Source organism: Mustela lutreola, chromosome 17 (assembly GCF_030435805.1).
Source record: "Mustela lutreola isolate mMusLut2 chromosome 17, mMusLut2.pri, whole genome shotgun sequence".
Taxonomy (NCBI): Eukaryota; Metazoa; Chordata; class Mammalia; order Carnivora; family Mustelidae; genus Mustela; species Mustela lutreola.
Genome location: NC_081306.1, coordinates 39,939,556 through 39,955,082, shown reverse-complemented (window position 1 = coordinate 39,955,082; position 15,527 = coordinate 39,939,556). Strand labels below are relative to the sequence as shown.

Genomic DNA, 15,527 nt, shown 5'->3' with positions numbered 1-15,527 from the left:
TGCAGCTACAAGTAAGGAACACCAGAGTCTGCCGGCAACCCACCAGCCGCCACAAAGGAGGCCTTGGACACACTCCCCCAGAGCCTCCAGAAGGAGCCCACCAAGCAGCCCCTTCTGCATGGCTCCCCATGTCACACAGCCCCATCCCCCTGGTGCTCAGAATCCTGTTGTTCCCTTCACTTTCCCTGCATCGCTAGACATCATCCCTTCTTAATGCCTTTCCTCCTGGGACCCTGACCGCAGCAGGGCACCAGCTCAGCAGGTCCCTCCACAGCAAGCAGACTGTGGCCAGATGGTGAGGGGGTAGGACGTGGAGTCCAGGGAGCCTTCTAGTGCTAAGGGACACCATCCACATTCCTGCTCTCAGCTCTGACCTAGGGTCCACATTTGTAAGAGACCTAACAACACGGAATTAGAAGGAGAGTTTCAAGTGTCTTCTGCCAGTCTCTTCTGCCTTTATGTGAATTGGAAGAAGATGCATCCCAGACCAGAGGCTCAGCTTGGATTCCAGCCCTGGGAGTGTGGGGTCACCCCCTGTATTAACCAGGTCCTCATGTTCTATATTCTGATGCTTTGAGATCTGGGACTTCGCTGAATCTGGAAGGACAGCCACCCCCCCCCCCCAGGGTTAGGTAATTTCTAGAGATGGCAAACAACCAAATTTCCAAAGCAAAGCAACCAATCTAGAGCCTGCTCTCTTCTCCAATCCCTCCTCTATGGGGTTCTCACCCTCTCAGCCATTGTCTGCCTGCCCTCAATACCCCCATGGCCAGGTACCAGACAACTGGGGACAGCCCCTGTGCCCTAGAGCCTGCTGGAATTATCCAAACTAGACCATCCTAAGCCTGCTTACTCTGCCTCCCCAGTTCTTCCCTGAGAAATGATAGTAGAAGCTCTCAGGTACAATTTCCCTCTGCCCTTGCCTCCTGATGACCTTCGTGCTCCCCTGTGTGGTCCTGCATGGCATGACCCCCTTCTTGGGAACTGTCACAGACCCTCTTTAGTGGCAGTCCTCCCCTGATCTGCTGGCCTCACTGCAGCTCACATTTTCTATAAACACGAATTGCACAGTGCCCGCCCTCTGCCTTCAGTCCGGGGCTGCTTCTGTCAACACCACTGGGCTAAGGAGCCCCAAGATAAAGGGGACCAAACCAGCCCCTCTCTTGCCTCTTTATTATTGTTTTCTCCTCAAGTTAGCCCCCGAAATTCTGTATTTTTTTTTCCCCACTGCTCATCATCCAGCAATTTTTTTTCTCCCTGCAGGCAAACAGGAATTGGGGTTCCTGGGTCGGATGGTACCTGAGCAGACGTGGCTCCCCCAGCCTCTTCCAGTCTGTCACTGAGGTCTTCAAGGTCCCGGGCCAGGTCGCTGCGTTGTTTCTCCACCTGGGGAGGATCAAATGACCATGACGGGAGCCTGGTGCAGGAGCCCCCCCTTCTCTGGCAAAGACTACAGTGACCACATGGTATCTTGTGAGGCTGGGCACCTGCACTTGAGGAGTTCTGCCCTCTGCCTGCCACCCCGCACAGCCAGTGAAGGATGCCTGTGTCCTTCCCCTGCACTGGGTGGGGGGTCTTCAAGCCCACCCTACCCTCGGCCTGGTTTGGCTGAATCTGGAGATTGGGTGTGTGCGGATTCATTCCCCCCCCCCCCCCCCCCCCGCTTCCTGGCCTCAGATTCCCACCAGAAAGGCTCCTTCCATCCTTTGCTTTTCTTTTTACATCTTTGTCACTATGCAGAGAGGTGCTATTTCTTCTCTCTGCTTGGAAATTCTTCCCGGTGTCAGCCTGTTGGATTCAGTCTCCAAGTCGCCAGGCTAATGTTGCCTCCCTACCTGCCCCGGGCAGAACGAGCCTCCTCTCCTTGGACTCACACCAGAAATAGTATCTGTGCATCTTACGTCATAATTAATAGTGCACGTGCAGCACTGGGCCTGGTGCACAGCTCGAGAATCAGTAAGGCCTTTTCAATTGGAAACCTGTCCTCTTGCTTTCCTGAGTGGAGTGTCTGCTTATGGTTGGATTGTGGCTGGCACTGGGTCCTTAGACTCAAAAAAGTGCAGAAGTATTTTATTTACCTTGGCTCTCATTGCCCGCTCAGCTTCCAGTTCCTCCTCCAGCTCCTCAATTCGGGCCTAGCACACAAATAAGCCAAGGCGGGTTATCTCTTCTGGGTGAAGTTACAAACTTGCCCACTTGGCCTTTTAATATGGAAATGATGGCAAGTTGCCCAGGGGGATGCGGTCAAAAGCAGAGGGGGAATAGGGCCCAGAGAGTATGTGCAATGGCCTTGAGGCAGGAGGGACGCTGGGGAGTGGCGGGGGAAGGTTGGGTGACCAGGTCAGGGAGGGAATGGGGCGGGTTGTGGAGGGCCTTTGACTCCAAGTCTGAGTGAGGTGAACAAGGATCAGTCTCAAGGACTCTGGGCCAGTCTCTCTGGGGGGAGCTAAGCTGCCTGGAAGTGCATTTGGGAGGGAGAGCTCCGTTGGTCCCAGTCCCAGGAACCAGACACACCTGGTGTTCCTTCAGTTTCCGCTGGAGGGTGGAATTCAGGGACTGCTCGTCCTCATATTTGGAGTTGACAGAATTGATTTCCATATCCCTCCTGCAAGAGAAGGTTTGACTTCCTGAGCGAAGAGCTCTGAGGGGAGATCGGCTGGCTGGTGAGCGAACAGAACCTGGGCTGCCGGAAGAGGCCTTGAACCTATTGAGACCCACTCATGCCCCAGCGCCTGGCCTTCTTGGGTGACTGCCCAGGAGGCCTCACCCTGCAGAGCCCCCAGAATCTGCTGCACACGCTTTCCACCCGCTTATTCATTCACTCATGTGCTGCTTAATTTGGTACAAGTTTATCGAGTATCTACTGTGTGCCAGACGTTGTTTGAGCTTCTGGGGACACATCAGTGAGCAAACCAGACAGAAATCACTGTTCTGGCACAGCTTACATGCTAGGGACTCTGGCTTTGCCTTTTTAAGGAAAATTTTCCTCTAAAAACTTTCCACCAAAGGATGTCTCCTTCTGACATGTGGGTTCCGTGTGCCAAGGAGCCACATGTGAGAACTAAGACGCCAGAGGCCAAGTGGATGAGCAGGATGGTCAGGGTCACGTACACCTCCTGATGTGCCACAGAGGAAATGCCGAGAGGCAGAGCTAGCTGCCCACCCTCCTAGCAGTCCGTGGTGCTTTGAACCTGTCTTAGCCAAATGCACCTCAGAGATGCGTTGTCCAAATTCCACTCCCCAAGAGCTCTCCTAGTCTGTCCTCTCATCTCCATCCCTCAGCCTCTTACTAAGTTCAGGTTTATACCTGGACTGTTGCAGTAGCCTTGCCATTGCGTTCCTGGTTCCAGTGTTTCTCTACTCCATCCGGATCTCCCATGTTATTGGCAGTGATACTGAGAAAATACCCCCTCAACTCTTGTGATCTTTGAAAGCTCAGCTTGATGGATTTCTACGAAGACCCCCTACCTTTTGGGATAGACGCCTTGCTTAGTACTAGTCTCCTTTCCAGTGCCCAACAAGCCCTGCGTGAGGCCTGGAGCTCCCTGTGAGTGGGCAGCACCTACTCCCCTCTCCCTATATCCCTCCCTATATCCTCTGTCCTGGGCACAGTGCCTGGGCACAGCGGGTGCTGGGCTCATACATTAAAGCACGAGCAGCCCTCAGCACAGTGCCTGGCTCCTGACCCTACCCAGGAAGTGCTAGATACTGCTGCTGTTGTTATGGGCCAATGAACGCCTTCATGGGCGTACTTTTTCACCACCTCCTCGAGGTCTAGTTTGGACCGTTCCATCTCATTGAGATTGTCAATGGTCATCTTCAGGTCACTCTCAGCTTTGCGACGAGCCTTTTCCACCTCCGCTCGGATTTTCTTTTCTTGCTCCCAGTTGTCCTCCAGCTGCAGAAACAAGAAAAGGAAGAGAGAGTAGGGGTGGGGAGGTGAGTCTGAGAGTCTGAGACTGGAATGCGATGAGGAACCAGACTGGACCTGGTTCCTTCGCTGTAGCCTCAGAGAGGCCCTCATTTCCCCGAGGCCTGGGTCAGTCCAGTTCCCCAAATGCATCTGAGGACTTTGTGCCCCAGCATGGACCCGGCCCTTGAGCTACAGCATTGGCCCCAGCAACAGGGCATTACCTCATGGATCTGGGTGCTCAGCTTGCTGTTGGTCTTGTTCAGGTGGTTCACCTTGTCCTCCTCGGCTTGCAGGTCGTCCAGGGTTTTCTGAAGGGAAAGATACACACGCGTGTCCCATGAGCCAGGCGGGAGCAGCTGAACAGACCCGGTTCTCTGCCATCACTTCTGAGCTCAGTGGACAGCTACTGAGCACCTGCCCTTGGCACCAGGTGAGGTGGGGAGCAGACCCCAGTACCTGTCAGCTGCAGGGGGACCCTCACCGGTCAGTGGGGCTCTGGTTCTCCATGGAGTAGGTCAGAAATCTGTGGGGTGTTTTTTGTTGTCACCGCGACTGGGGACCCCACGGGCACTTAGTGTGTGTTTCTAGTGGAAACAATCCAGTGCCATGAAGAACCCTGCAGTCCGCACACTTGATGCTCCATCCAGGCATTCACATAAGTGAAACAACAATTAGTTCTTCTGGGACCTAGCACCCAGCACCACTTTCCATAGAACTCAGCTATTTTTTTTTTTTTTTCATTTAGTATAGACTACATTTTTGAAGAATGATCCACCGTGAAAACAGACAGAAGATTTGTTATTGTCAAAATCTCCCTGAGAATTCTTCACCATTATGTAAACTCTCATCACAGACAGCATCCACACTGCACTATTGGTGTCCCCCACACGCCCTCAGTGCCCACCTGCAGCCACCAAGGCAGGCTCAGGGGGACGCCCGCCTGCTCCCGACACCTTCTCGGAGACCTGCCCGAGCTCTGACATGCTGACAACCCCATCGTTTATTACAAATTACACTCCTTTCATTTCCCCTTTTAAAAAAGAAGGAGCACACTACTGATTTTTTTTGAAGTTATGTATGACGTACAATAGTTTTTATTTTAGGGGTGGTAAGAGAGGCTTCCAAAATACAGCCTGTGCTCATTATTTGCGGATTATCTACTTGCCAGTTTACCTACTAGCTCAAATTTATTTGTAATCCCAAATCAATACTCGTGGTGCTTTCAAGGTCCTTTGCAGGCATGCGCAGAGCAGCGAAAAATTTGAGTCTCCCGGGGCGCACACTCCCAGCTGCAGTCAGAGGAGATGGGGCCCTGCCTTCTTGTTCCCACTCCTACTGCAAACAGGGGTCTTTTTCAGAGTCTATGCAGTGCCATGGTTTTATAGTTTGGTGGTTTTGTCTTGGTGATTTTGCTTTCTCAAATGGGCCCCATGCACAGTTTGCCATGCTGTCTAGTTAGTGTTCCCCAGCACAAGAAGGCTGTGATGTGCCCCACAGAGGAAATCTCTATGTCAGGTAAGTTCTGTTCAGGCATGAGATATAGAAACGTATGTAAAACAAAGCAATGTATTGATTATAGTCAATATGTATTGTGTACTGAATGAGCAGAGGCTTGCGGGAACCAAACCCTATAGTTCCCCTTAAAACTGAGGTTCAGTGTTTGCTAATTCAGTGTTTATGGTGACTTTATAGAACATGACTCTCTCGAATAATGAGAATTGACCGTATTTGTTATGGAAGGGGACTCTGAGTTTGAAATAGTTGAGAGTCACAGTCTCAGGGGTGGTGTTTCTGGGGGCAGCGGGGAGAGGCACTCGGGAGATGTGTTGTGTGTTCATCGTGTCTGCAAACATGGCAGTGGGGGTCCACTGGCTGGCTCTGGGCCTCGACTTGCTCTTTGTACCTCTGTCTCCAGAGCTAGGAAGCAGTCTGTGCCACAGTCAGCACTGGCGGCTGGTCTGAGCGGACTCTGCGTTCGGGAGCCTGAGCTCATAACCCTCGAGAAGGTCTCCCCATGACAAGAGCTTATGCCCTTTGTCACCGAGATGTATCAGGATTCACTGGGGCGTTGCTCCCAGGGCACTTCTATGGACCACCCCCTTCGTCCTGATGAGTCTGAGGACCATATCGTCCAGCGCACCTGGGACTCTTGACCTGTCTTAGTTTGGGTGATGAAATTATATGGTCACCCTACTTACAACAAATCTGGGAGAACAGCAATAAGATATGACAACGCCCACCTCAGGGATGAGGAAACTGAGACTTTGGGAGACTCTGTGCCTTTCCTATGGGCCCCAGCTGAGGAGCAGCAAAGTTGGGATTTGAATCTGGATCTCCAGTCTCCAAGCTCCACCTGCTCTGCCAAGGGCAAGTCTGCGGTGCCCACCTGGTGCAGCTCCTCCAGGGCCCTCTTCTCCTTCTGGAGCTTGGCGATGGAGTCTTCCCGGAGCGAGAGGTCCCCGGTCAGGGTGCGGACCTTGTGATCCAGGGCCTAGAAGTGGGGGCAGGAGAGAGAGACAGGCCATTAAGGCTGGGAACACCCTTGAGGGAGGCACTTGCTCTGAGAGAGGGGACTCTACAGCTTGGCTACAGTCCGGAGTCACTTGGGAGCCTGAGAGATGCTGACGCCCAGGGCACACTCTAACCGACTGCATCAAAATCTTAGGGTGACGGGGGCAGTGAGAGCTACCAGTTCAGGCCTTTGCTATCCCAGCCCAGTCCTCAGATGTCAGCAGTGTCTTTGAGAGTAGACCCTCGGGCCCCACCAGACTTGCAGATCCCATGTGGTAGCACTAGCCACGTGTGGCTGCCAAGCCAGCAGAATGCGGCTCGCTCAACAGCGGAGCCACATTTTAAATTACATCGAGCTAAGTTACTAGCCTGCTGTGGCTGGTGGCGAGGGTGCTGGGCCGTGCTACAGTGGGGACTCCAGGTGTGAGCCCCGCAGGATTCCTGGTTCTGGCGAGGAGTGTGGTCAGGCCCCAGGGCCTCCTCACCTGCTTCTCCTTCTCCGTCTTGGCCAGCGTGGTCTCAAGGCCCTCCAGGTCCCGCTTGAGGTCGCTCATCTCCCCCTCCAGCTTGCGCTTGGTGGCGCTCAGGGAGGCCGCCGTGCCTTCCTCCTCCTCCAGCCGCTCCCGCATGTCCGAGATCTGGCTCTCCAGCTCCATTTTGGTCTTCATCATCTGGGTCAGGCGCTCCTCGGCATCCATCAGGTTCTCTTGCTCCTGATGGAAAAAAGAGCATGCGTCAAAGGGGTCCCAAACAGTAGCGGTGCTGTCCCCAGACCACCAGCGGCATCACGGATCAGTTGAGTAGGACGCCAAGTCTCAGGTTTCCCCCGAGACCTGCTGGCTTCAAATCTGCATTTTCACGCGATTCCTGGTAAGGTGACAGCAGAGGTGGTCCAGGAGAAGGGGAGGACCCTCAGGTTGCACCACACTGGTAGTGTAGGCTCTGCTGTCCCACTGCTGAACCCGGGTGTGCCCGTGGCTCCATCTGTCAGTGAGGCCTGGGCCATACGCCCAACTAGCTCCCAGCGCGGAGTCAGCACTTCTGCGTTAACAAGCCATTTCCCATCCACAGTTCCTCTTCCTAACAACCCCGAGGGGCGAGCCAGGCAGATGTTACCATAAGCTACAGTTACCATAAGCTATAGTTTGGGGATGAGGGAACTGATATCAGAGAAGGATGGGGTCGTCAAAGGTCAAGCGGACAGGAAGGGGCAGAAGAGGAACCACCTGGGTGTTCACCGGCGTTTCCCCAAGATGGGGTTGGTGGTGTAGGATGATAACTGGCCACAGAGTCGAACCAAACCAGCTGTGTGACTTACGATTCATGGCATAACATTACTGAAATTCAGTTTTTGTCTGTACGATAAGGGAGATCATTGTGAGGCATGAAGGGGTGGAGCCCATGAAGGTGCTTCTAGGAATTGGTGGTTCTTTTTTTTTTTTTAAAGAATTTATTTATTTATTTGACAGAGATCACAAGAAGATAGAGAGGTGGGCGGGGGTGTTGGGGAGGGAAGCAGGCTCCCTGCTGAGGAGACAGCCCGATGTGGAGCTCAATCCCAGGCGGAGGCTTAACCCACTGAGCCACCCAGGTGCCCCTGGTGGTTCTTTTATTGCCAGGACCTCACTTGTACATGGCTTCTCAGAAGGCTCTCCCTCTCTGGGTCTGACTCTCAGCGTCCCTGGTGATCCTAGTAGTTGCCAGGACTCCCAGCTACCCCTCTCACCCCCCTACACCTCCCCTCCCCTCCAGGGCCCCACATACGGCCTGTAGCTGGATGGTGAGGTCGTTCTTTTCCTGGCTGAGTGTGGCCATCTTCTCCTCCAGCTCCTTTACCCTGTTTATTAGGTCCTGGGTCTTGGACATGGCGTTCCTCAGCTCCTCCTCCTTGGCCTTCATCTCCTCCTCTTGCCGAGCCACATTCAGGAGTGGCTTGACCTGGGCAGGGGGCAACACCATACTGTGTCACAGGGATGGGCTTGGTGGGGGCTCGCTGGTGGGCTGTGGGCTCTGCTTCAGACAGGACGTCACACCTCCACGGGGGTGGAAAACAGCTCTTGGCAGTCGTGAGGAGGAACCTCTCCATAGATGCCCTAAAACATCCCTAGCCTCTCCAGGGAGGGCCCATCCTGGCTGGGGACCAATCCTCAGGGTGCTCTTTGATCCTAAGGGACACTGAGTTAGACATTCTTTGGCATCCCTTGTACTACCCAGCCTCATTCACCCTGCTCCAGCTCAGCTGGTACATCCTCCCTCTGCCCTCTTGCTCCCCGCTCTGTAGGGCTGCGCCTGCCTTGTCCCTTGGCCGGGAGCCCCTGCTCCTCTTCTGCACCCGTCGCCCCCAACCAGACCTCTCTACGCATTTTGCCCTTCTTACCCTGCAAGAGGGCCTGGGTCCCTCAGCTCCCTCCACCTGTACTCCTCGTCCTGCTAGACCTTGAGTGCCTCGAAAATCTCCCCCATGCCCTCCGTGTCCCTACAGCTCTGAGCAGAGCTGGCAGGACAGGCCCTCAGGGTATGTCCTGACCAATGGGTGTGTTTCTCTGGAGGGCAAACGCCCCATGGAGATGGATTTGGGAGAAGGCATCACCTCTCTTGGAAGATGACGGGGAAGCCACCTTGCCAACCTGGGCTGTGGGGACCAGGGATGCCACAGTGGTGGGTCCACGTGAACCCACAACTATGTAACTCTTTTTATTCAATGAAAACCTCCCACAACATGTTGTTTATTTTTTCCCCATCAACTCATCCTATCTGGCATAAATAAGATTAGAGCTTAATTAAAAACTAAGAGAAAAGGATTTTTATTTTATTTTCCTTTTTTTAACTCATTGGAATAGGATCTTGCTCTGTTGCGTTTAATTAGCGGTTTTACTTTCTAGTAAAGAATGGGAGGTTTTCAGGCTTCACCTCCTCATTTGGGACCATGTGTCCTGCCTGAAAGCATCTTAATGGCTGTTGGCCTGGGGCTTCCCAGAGAGCAACACAAATACAAAGGGAGAAGGTGAGACAGATATGGCATCACATAGAAACCCTTTGATAGTCCTCGTTACATAGTTACTTTAAAAATAACTTTAAAAAAATAAGAAACTGAGTAATTAATTTCTTTAAATAATAATTTTTAAGAACAGAAAATGACTCGTCAAATCCACCATTCTGTGGATGTGTAATGCTTGCTAAGGATGAGATTAAAGCAGATAAGGATAAAATATTTCCTTTTAAAATAAAAATTTCAAAATAAAAAACTGAGTGGACGCCTGGAAAGAGGTGGGGAACAGGTGGGGAAATGAGCGGCGATGCCTGCACTCTGAGAAACGCTCGTCTGGACTCCTCTGCGATCTCAGGCCCCTGAGCAGGTTGGCCCATGTGTGGGTGCCTTTGGGGAGGCAGACCTACTATCCCTCCTTCAAACCTGTGGCCAGCACTGTGTTCCACAGCGCTTTCCCACAGGGAGGGGAAAGAAGCTTCTGCGTGAGCCACCGGGCCTGGCCGCAGGGCCAGAGAGAGGACTCATACCTCCGCCTGGCTGCCCCTTCAGACAACACCATCCCAGCTCCCGAATGCAAATGTAGCAGCCCTGCATCCTGCCTCCTCTGGGGCCCAGCAGGGTGTCCCCCCTGAAGGGGATGAGGGTAGGGGATGGGGGGCCAGAGGCGGGGACACCATCACCCACTATGATTCCGCCTGCATCAGGAGGATGGCTCATGGCCTCCTGTGTTAGTCAAGGGCAGGCTGGCTGCTTGGGGGTCCCGCAGCCCCATCACCTGGCTCACTCACTGCCCTCTGCCATCTCGGAAGAACCGGAGGACTGGGAGGTCAGCCCCCATGATTTCCCGAGGTCACTCCAGCTCCAAAGCTGAGACCTTCACTAAAGGAGCTGAAGATGCTTCGACCCGCCCAGGGAGAGGTGCTGATAACTAAGCCTGCTTTCTGTAGTGTATGTCGGGGCAGGGGTGGGGGGCGGGAGGCTCAGGGAGGAGATGAGGCCGGAAGACACACTGTGGTGGTTCCTTAGGGAGGAATTTGCCCCTGTCTGGCAGGAGGCTAGATTCCGCCTTCCTCTCATTTTTGGACTGTGCCTGCAGCATCCTGTGGCCTGCCACCCATGAGAGGTACCTCCACCCAGAACCAAGGTCCCCCGAGCAGGCTGACCTGGTCCCCTGAGCCCTACCTTGTTGTAGAGCTTCCACCAGCCCCAGAAACGCAGCTCCAGGAATTTACGTGTGTTCCGCTGGATGACTTTCAGGCCAATTCTGCAAAAAGGAAGCCGGGGTCTCGTGGGTTAGAGTGCAGGTGTCAGGGCCCGGCCTCCCGGATGGAACAGTTCTTCTCAGATAGCTCAAGGCTCGGACAGACCACTCATTCCTTCTTACACTGCCCTTCCTTCTGATCCCTCAGCAGAAGTCGCCCATTACCCTCTGCATCCTATCTGTCTGCTGTCTCTGGAGCCCGCCTCTTTGTCCCTGGCACCTTCACTGGACTGTCATTTACCGAAGCCTCCTGTGTGCTGAGGCCCTGGGCTGGGTTGGGCTGCTGTCCTACCCTCCGCTCCTGACCGGGGTCCCTGCCTTCAGCTGGGGTCGCAGAGCGCCTAGTGGATATCAGGAACCCATTATTGTTGTTATTTGTTCATTACTGTTATTATTACTAATACTACAGCCACAAAGACCCAGAGTCAACCAGAGGCCATCCAGAGGAGCCTGAGCTATTTTCTGATGATGGTTTTAGAGACACCGCTGGGAAACAGGATTCCAGAGGCAAGGACTTGGAGTGAGGGCTTCTGGGTTCCAGTCTCGACTCTTTCTGCATGAACCGGGTCCAGGCCCTTCACCCTTCTGGCCTCAGTTTCCACGGGGTGCTGGCCTGCCATATCCCTGTCATAGTATCGTCACAGGGATCAATAACGGGAAGTGACCTATAGGATTTATATTTGGTGGCCCCTGTTAGGGGTTGAATTGTGTCCCCTTCCAAAAGATACGCTGAAGTCCTAACCTCCAGTACCTAGGAGTGTGACCTTGTTGGGAAACAGGGTCATTACTTAGGCTGAGAGAAGGTCATAGTTGAGAAAGGTGGGTTCCTAACCCAAAAGGCCTGGTGTCCGTATAAAATGAAGGAAGCCAGTGTAGAGACACAGACACTGAGGCAGAAATCGGAATGATGTGGCCACGAGCCAAGAAACACCTGGGGCCACCAGGACTGGAAGAAGCAAGGAAGGGTCCTTCTCTAGAGCTTTGGAGGGAGTGTGGCCTGCAACACCTCGATTTCAGACCGGCTGGTCTCTGCAACTGTGAGAAAATACATTTCCACTGATTTAAGGCAGCCAGACTGTAGTGCTTTTGTCGCGGAAACCCTAGAAAACTAATAGAGGCCCCCAATAGGTTTCTTTGGGCCAGCGAAGACACTGGCACCCTCCCCTCATCTCACTGCCCGGTGTTGCTAATGCAGCTGAGAGCTGTGTGTGTGGCGGGGTCCCTGGTCATCCTGTGTGAGTGAGCATGGCCTCTGGGGCCCACCCCTATTGGTGCTGGTGAGTGCTACCTTCGTTCCAGCATCTTCCTGAACTCAATCCTCATAAGGAAACCCCGGAGGCGACACTGTAACATCGTCATGATCTTGGCCAGCCGCTCGTCCCGCATGTCCTCAAGCTTAGCCAGGATGCCGGCTCGGAAGAATACCTAGGGGAAAGACACACCCATCTGAAAAGAGGCCAGCTGTCACCACAGGCAGCAACTGCAGGGAGTTTTCCATCCAGGCACCAGGGGTCCAGAAAGGTCCTTAAAAGTTAAGAGGGCCAGGCTAGGGCTGGTGTTTGAGGCCCCTTGGGAACAGCTGGCCCCAGCCTAGAGAGCGCCAACAGCAGGACCACAGCGTCAGTTTCCCCTTGCCCTTGGCTCTTCCTATGGGACTTGCACTTAACTGGCTGGGTCACCCTGAATGTGTCTCCGCACATCTCAGGGCCTCAGTTCCTCATCTGTGAAATTGGGATGCTGATCCCTCCCTGAGGGTTGCTATAAGGATTGGAGATATTGGGTGGAAAAGTCTTGTATAAAGTGCGAAACTGTAAATAAAATGTGATCTATCTTCATAATCCTGGCTGCTGTGATGACTTCCCAGGATGGCAAGAGGCCTTCCTTCTTTACTGCCATGCAAAACAGCCTTTGGACAGTCACAGTTCCCCAGGGACCTGGGAGTGGGAAGAGGGGCTAGTGAGGGTGGGGGTGGCGTTGACTCTGTAGGAAGGATAGAGAGTTTTACAAATGCTGCTCAGTTTCAGGCATCCAGCTCTGACATGTGAGTGGGGCACAGCCCCAGGAAAACAGGGCCAGCTTTATAGTTTGTCAGAAAGAGCAGAAACACCCAGCCTCCAGGAAATGCAAAGTCAAGTCTCAAGATATCAGTCACTCCTCCCTCCACCTGTAACTTTTAAGACCAGAAAAGGCAAGGGTTGGCAAGGTTGTGGATCAAGGGGAAGGTGAGTGGGTACAACAGTTTTGGAAAATGGTTTGGCATTCCCTTGTCAAGTTAGATGTTTGCACACCCCGAAACAGGAAACTGTCCTCCTCAGCGTTAACATATCTATCTCCGTCCTGGCTGCACGTTGTTTCTGCCCTGAGGGCCTTGGAAAGATGCTGATACCTGGACATAGGTGATTTCAAACAATGTCTGGGGCGAGGCTCTGGCATTGGTATCTTTACCCCTCCCCAGAATATTCTAATGTACAGCCAAGGCTGAGAATTTCATTCTAGAGAAACCCCTACATAGGACCACACAGAAAGATATTCAAAGTAGCATTGTTAATTACTGCTGGGGGCAGAAAACAATTTCCAAGGACAGAAGAAAGGGTAATTGTGATGTGACTGTCTGAGGCAGCAAGATATGTGAATGATTGTCATGTTCTAACCAACAAGGATGGATCCTGGAAATACAACGAAGGGTTAGAAGCATGTTACAGGAGAGTATGTCAAGTATGACACTTCCACGAAGCTCAGAACCAGGCAGAAACCGAAGGCAGATGCATATGCGAGGAAACTATTTTTTAAAAGGCAGGAGGCTGGTTAACATTCAGGACAAAGTTTACTCCTGGGGGTGGGGAGGAAAGAGATGCAAAGATTAAGTTCTGGATTTTTAAGAGGGCTTGTGGGTGGTTGTTTTATTATTAGTGTGTTTCATAAGGTAACATCTTTTTATAAGCCTCAAGTAGGACGTAATAGAAACTTCTAGAAGGAGAGAAGGTGCCAGGAAACCTGTACCTGGCCTCAGGCTGCCTTGGATGTTCTATGTCACTTTAGCCAAGCTGCTCTTCTTGGGGAGGCCTCGATCTCCGCTGTTGTTCAGTGGGAGTGCAGGACCCTGAGTCCTCCCAGCCCCGAGAGTCTGTGATTCCATACATTGGGGCAGGGAGCCGAGCCCCCAGCTGAATCTTTTATGTGGATGCTATGGTACCAACTGGAAAAGAAAGTTTTCTCTCCCTGTCTTCTTCCCCCACAAAAACTCAAAGAGCTAGCCATCATGGGGTTGAGACATTGGGCTTGATTTCATGAAATGTTTTTTTGATATTTCCCAATGGCTGCTCGTTGAGGTGTGTCCTTTCAGGAGTAGTGAGGTGAGCATGTGGCGGGGGTAGGGTCCCCATGCGCCAATGATGGGGATAAGGGACACAGCTGACCTTCAGAATCATCCTGGTCTCTATTCTGCCTCTGCCACAAGAGCCTGCCCAGCCCTTGGGGAGCAAAGCTGTCCCCAGAATCCCCAGACCTTTATCTGGACCCGTGGTTCCCAGTGCAATCTTTGCACGACCTCAAATGCAGTCCGTTTGCCCAGCCAGTAGCTGTGTCAGATACTAGCAATGGCAGCCGTATCTCCCCTTCCCGCGAGCAGCATCTTGGGGGTCCGAGGCCTGCTCCTTCCTGCCTGGTTCTGCAGAGCTGGGCACATCAGCTCCATGTCCCAGTCCCCACTTCCTCAAGTTTCCCATCCTTCAAAGGTGAGGTGGGGGAAGCAGCTGGTATTCAGTGATTATGACAAAACCCAAAGTGTTCCTCAAAGTCAGTTTAGTTGTGCACAGCATGTCTTAATTGTGAAGGAGGCCAAAGCTAACAGTTCTGGCAGATTCTAGAGCAGTGTGATGATTCTGCCAGCACTTACTACCAGAAGCAAGCTCCAGGGAGCTGGGGACTCTGTTCTGTTCGCTGGTGTATCCCTAGAGCCTTGAACCATGCTTGGCAACATTTGCTAAGTGGCCAGAAGGGTGGGATGTACATATAGCCCAGAGCATCCCTGTGTTTCCCCAGGCCTGTGGTTTACACAGGGGCAGGCTTTGAGCCCGATGCTCCTGGATGCAAAGCTGGGACTCCTCCTGGATCACCCTGGTAGTCAGGCTGGGGTGTAGTCTGCTCGGACAGCTGTAGAGGGACACCTTGCACCATTAGCCTGGCTGGCCCTGCCAATCCCAACGGGACTCTGCAGGGCCAGGAAGTGGGACAGACACAGGGCAGCCTAGGTCCGCTGAGTCAGGATCAGGCAGCCTCTCTGAGTCAGCCCCGACTCACCTGCCAGCTCAGGGCTAGAGCTTTCAGTGTGGTGGGCTGGGATTATGGTGCTTTACTCTTAGACCTCACCACCCCCCCACCCCGCACCCAACACAAACACACACAGTTTCATGCCCCAGTCAAACCCAGGACCTCGATTCTTACTGGGGTTCATATAGGCCTAGGAACTAATCTGCCATTTAGTAAGTACCTGTCTGAGCTGGGTTCTCATCCCCCAAATTCCATGAGATCAACTGTATCAGCTCTCCTTTTCCAGAGGAGGAAACTGAGGCTCTCATCAGCTGGGTGGGGGGCGGGCTTGCCCAAGGCAGGCAGTTGGAATTCATGCCCTGAAGCTCACCTTCTGAGGACAAGGCTGGGCGGTGTAGGGAGGGAGTGTCACCGGAAGAGGTTACCTTGGTATGCCCGATCTTGTACTCATTCACATCCAGGTCGATGGATCCGAGCAGCAGCTCTGAGGCCTTCTTGTTGTCTACGAATCCCTGAGGAATCACGTTGGGGTTCAGCACTTGGTACCTGGTGGGAGAGACACAAATGACAATTGTTGTTGTGCC

At 53.0% G+C, this 15,527-nt stretch overlaps 1 protein-coding gene across 1 annotated transcript in view; it reads right to left on the bottom strand.

The window, feature by feature from the left end:
• Nucleotides 1-15,527, bottom strand: part of LOC131819751 (myosin-16) — a 60,041-nt gene that overhangs the window by 22,825 nt on the left and 21,689 nt on the right. Inside the window, exons 18-28 of the mRNA XM_059155043.1 lie at nt 15,369-15,489; nt 11,963-12,099; nt 10,596-10,677; nt 8,189-8,362; nt 6,910-7,137; nt 6,300-6,404; nt 4,135-4,221; nt 3,753-3,898; nt 2,515-2,605; nt 2,079-2,135; nt 1,300-1,386 (exon numbers count right to left, since the gene is read on the bottom strand). Of these exons, the coding sequence (XP_059011026.1) occupies nt 1,300-1,386; nt 2,079-2,135; nt 2,515-2,605; nt 3,753-3,898; nt 4,135-4,221; nt 6,300-6,404; nt 6,910-7,137; nt 8,189-8,362; nt 10,596-10,677; nt 11,963-12,099; nt 15,369-15,489 (1,315 nt within the window). The remainder of the gene's footprint in view (nt 1-1,299; nt 1,387-2,078; nt 2,136-2,514; nt 2,606-3,752; nt 3,899-4,134; nt 4,222-6,299; nt 6,405-6,909; nt 7,138-8,188; nt 8,363-10,595; nt 10,678-11,962; nt 12,100-15,368; nt 15,490-15,527) is intronic.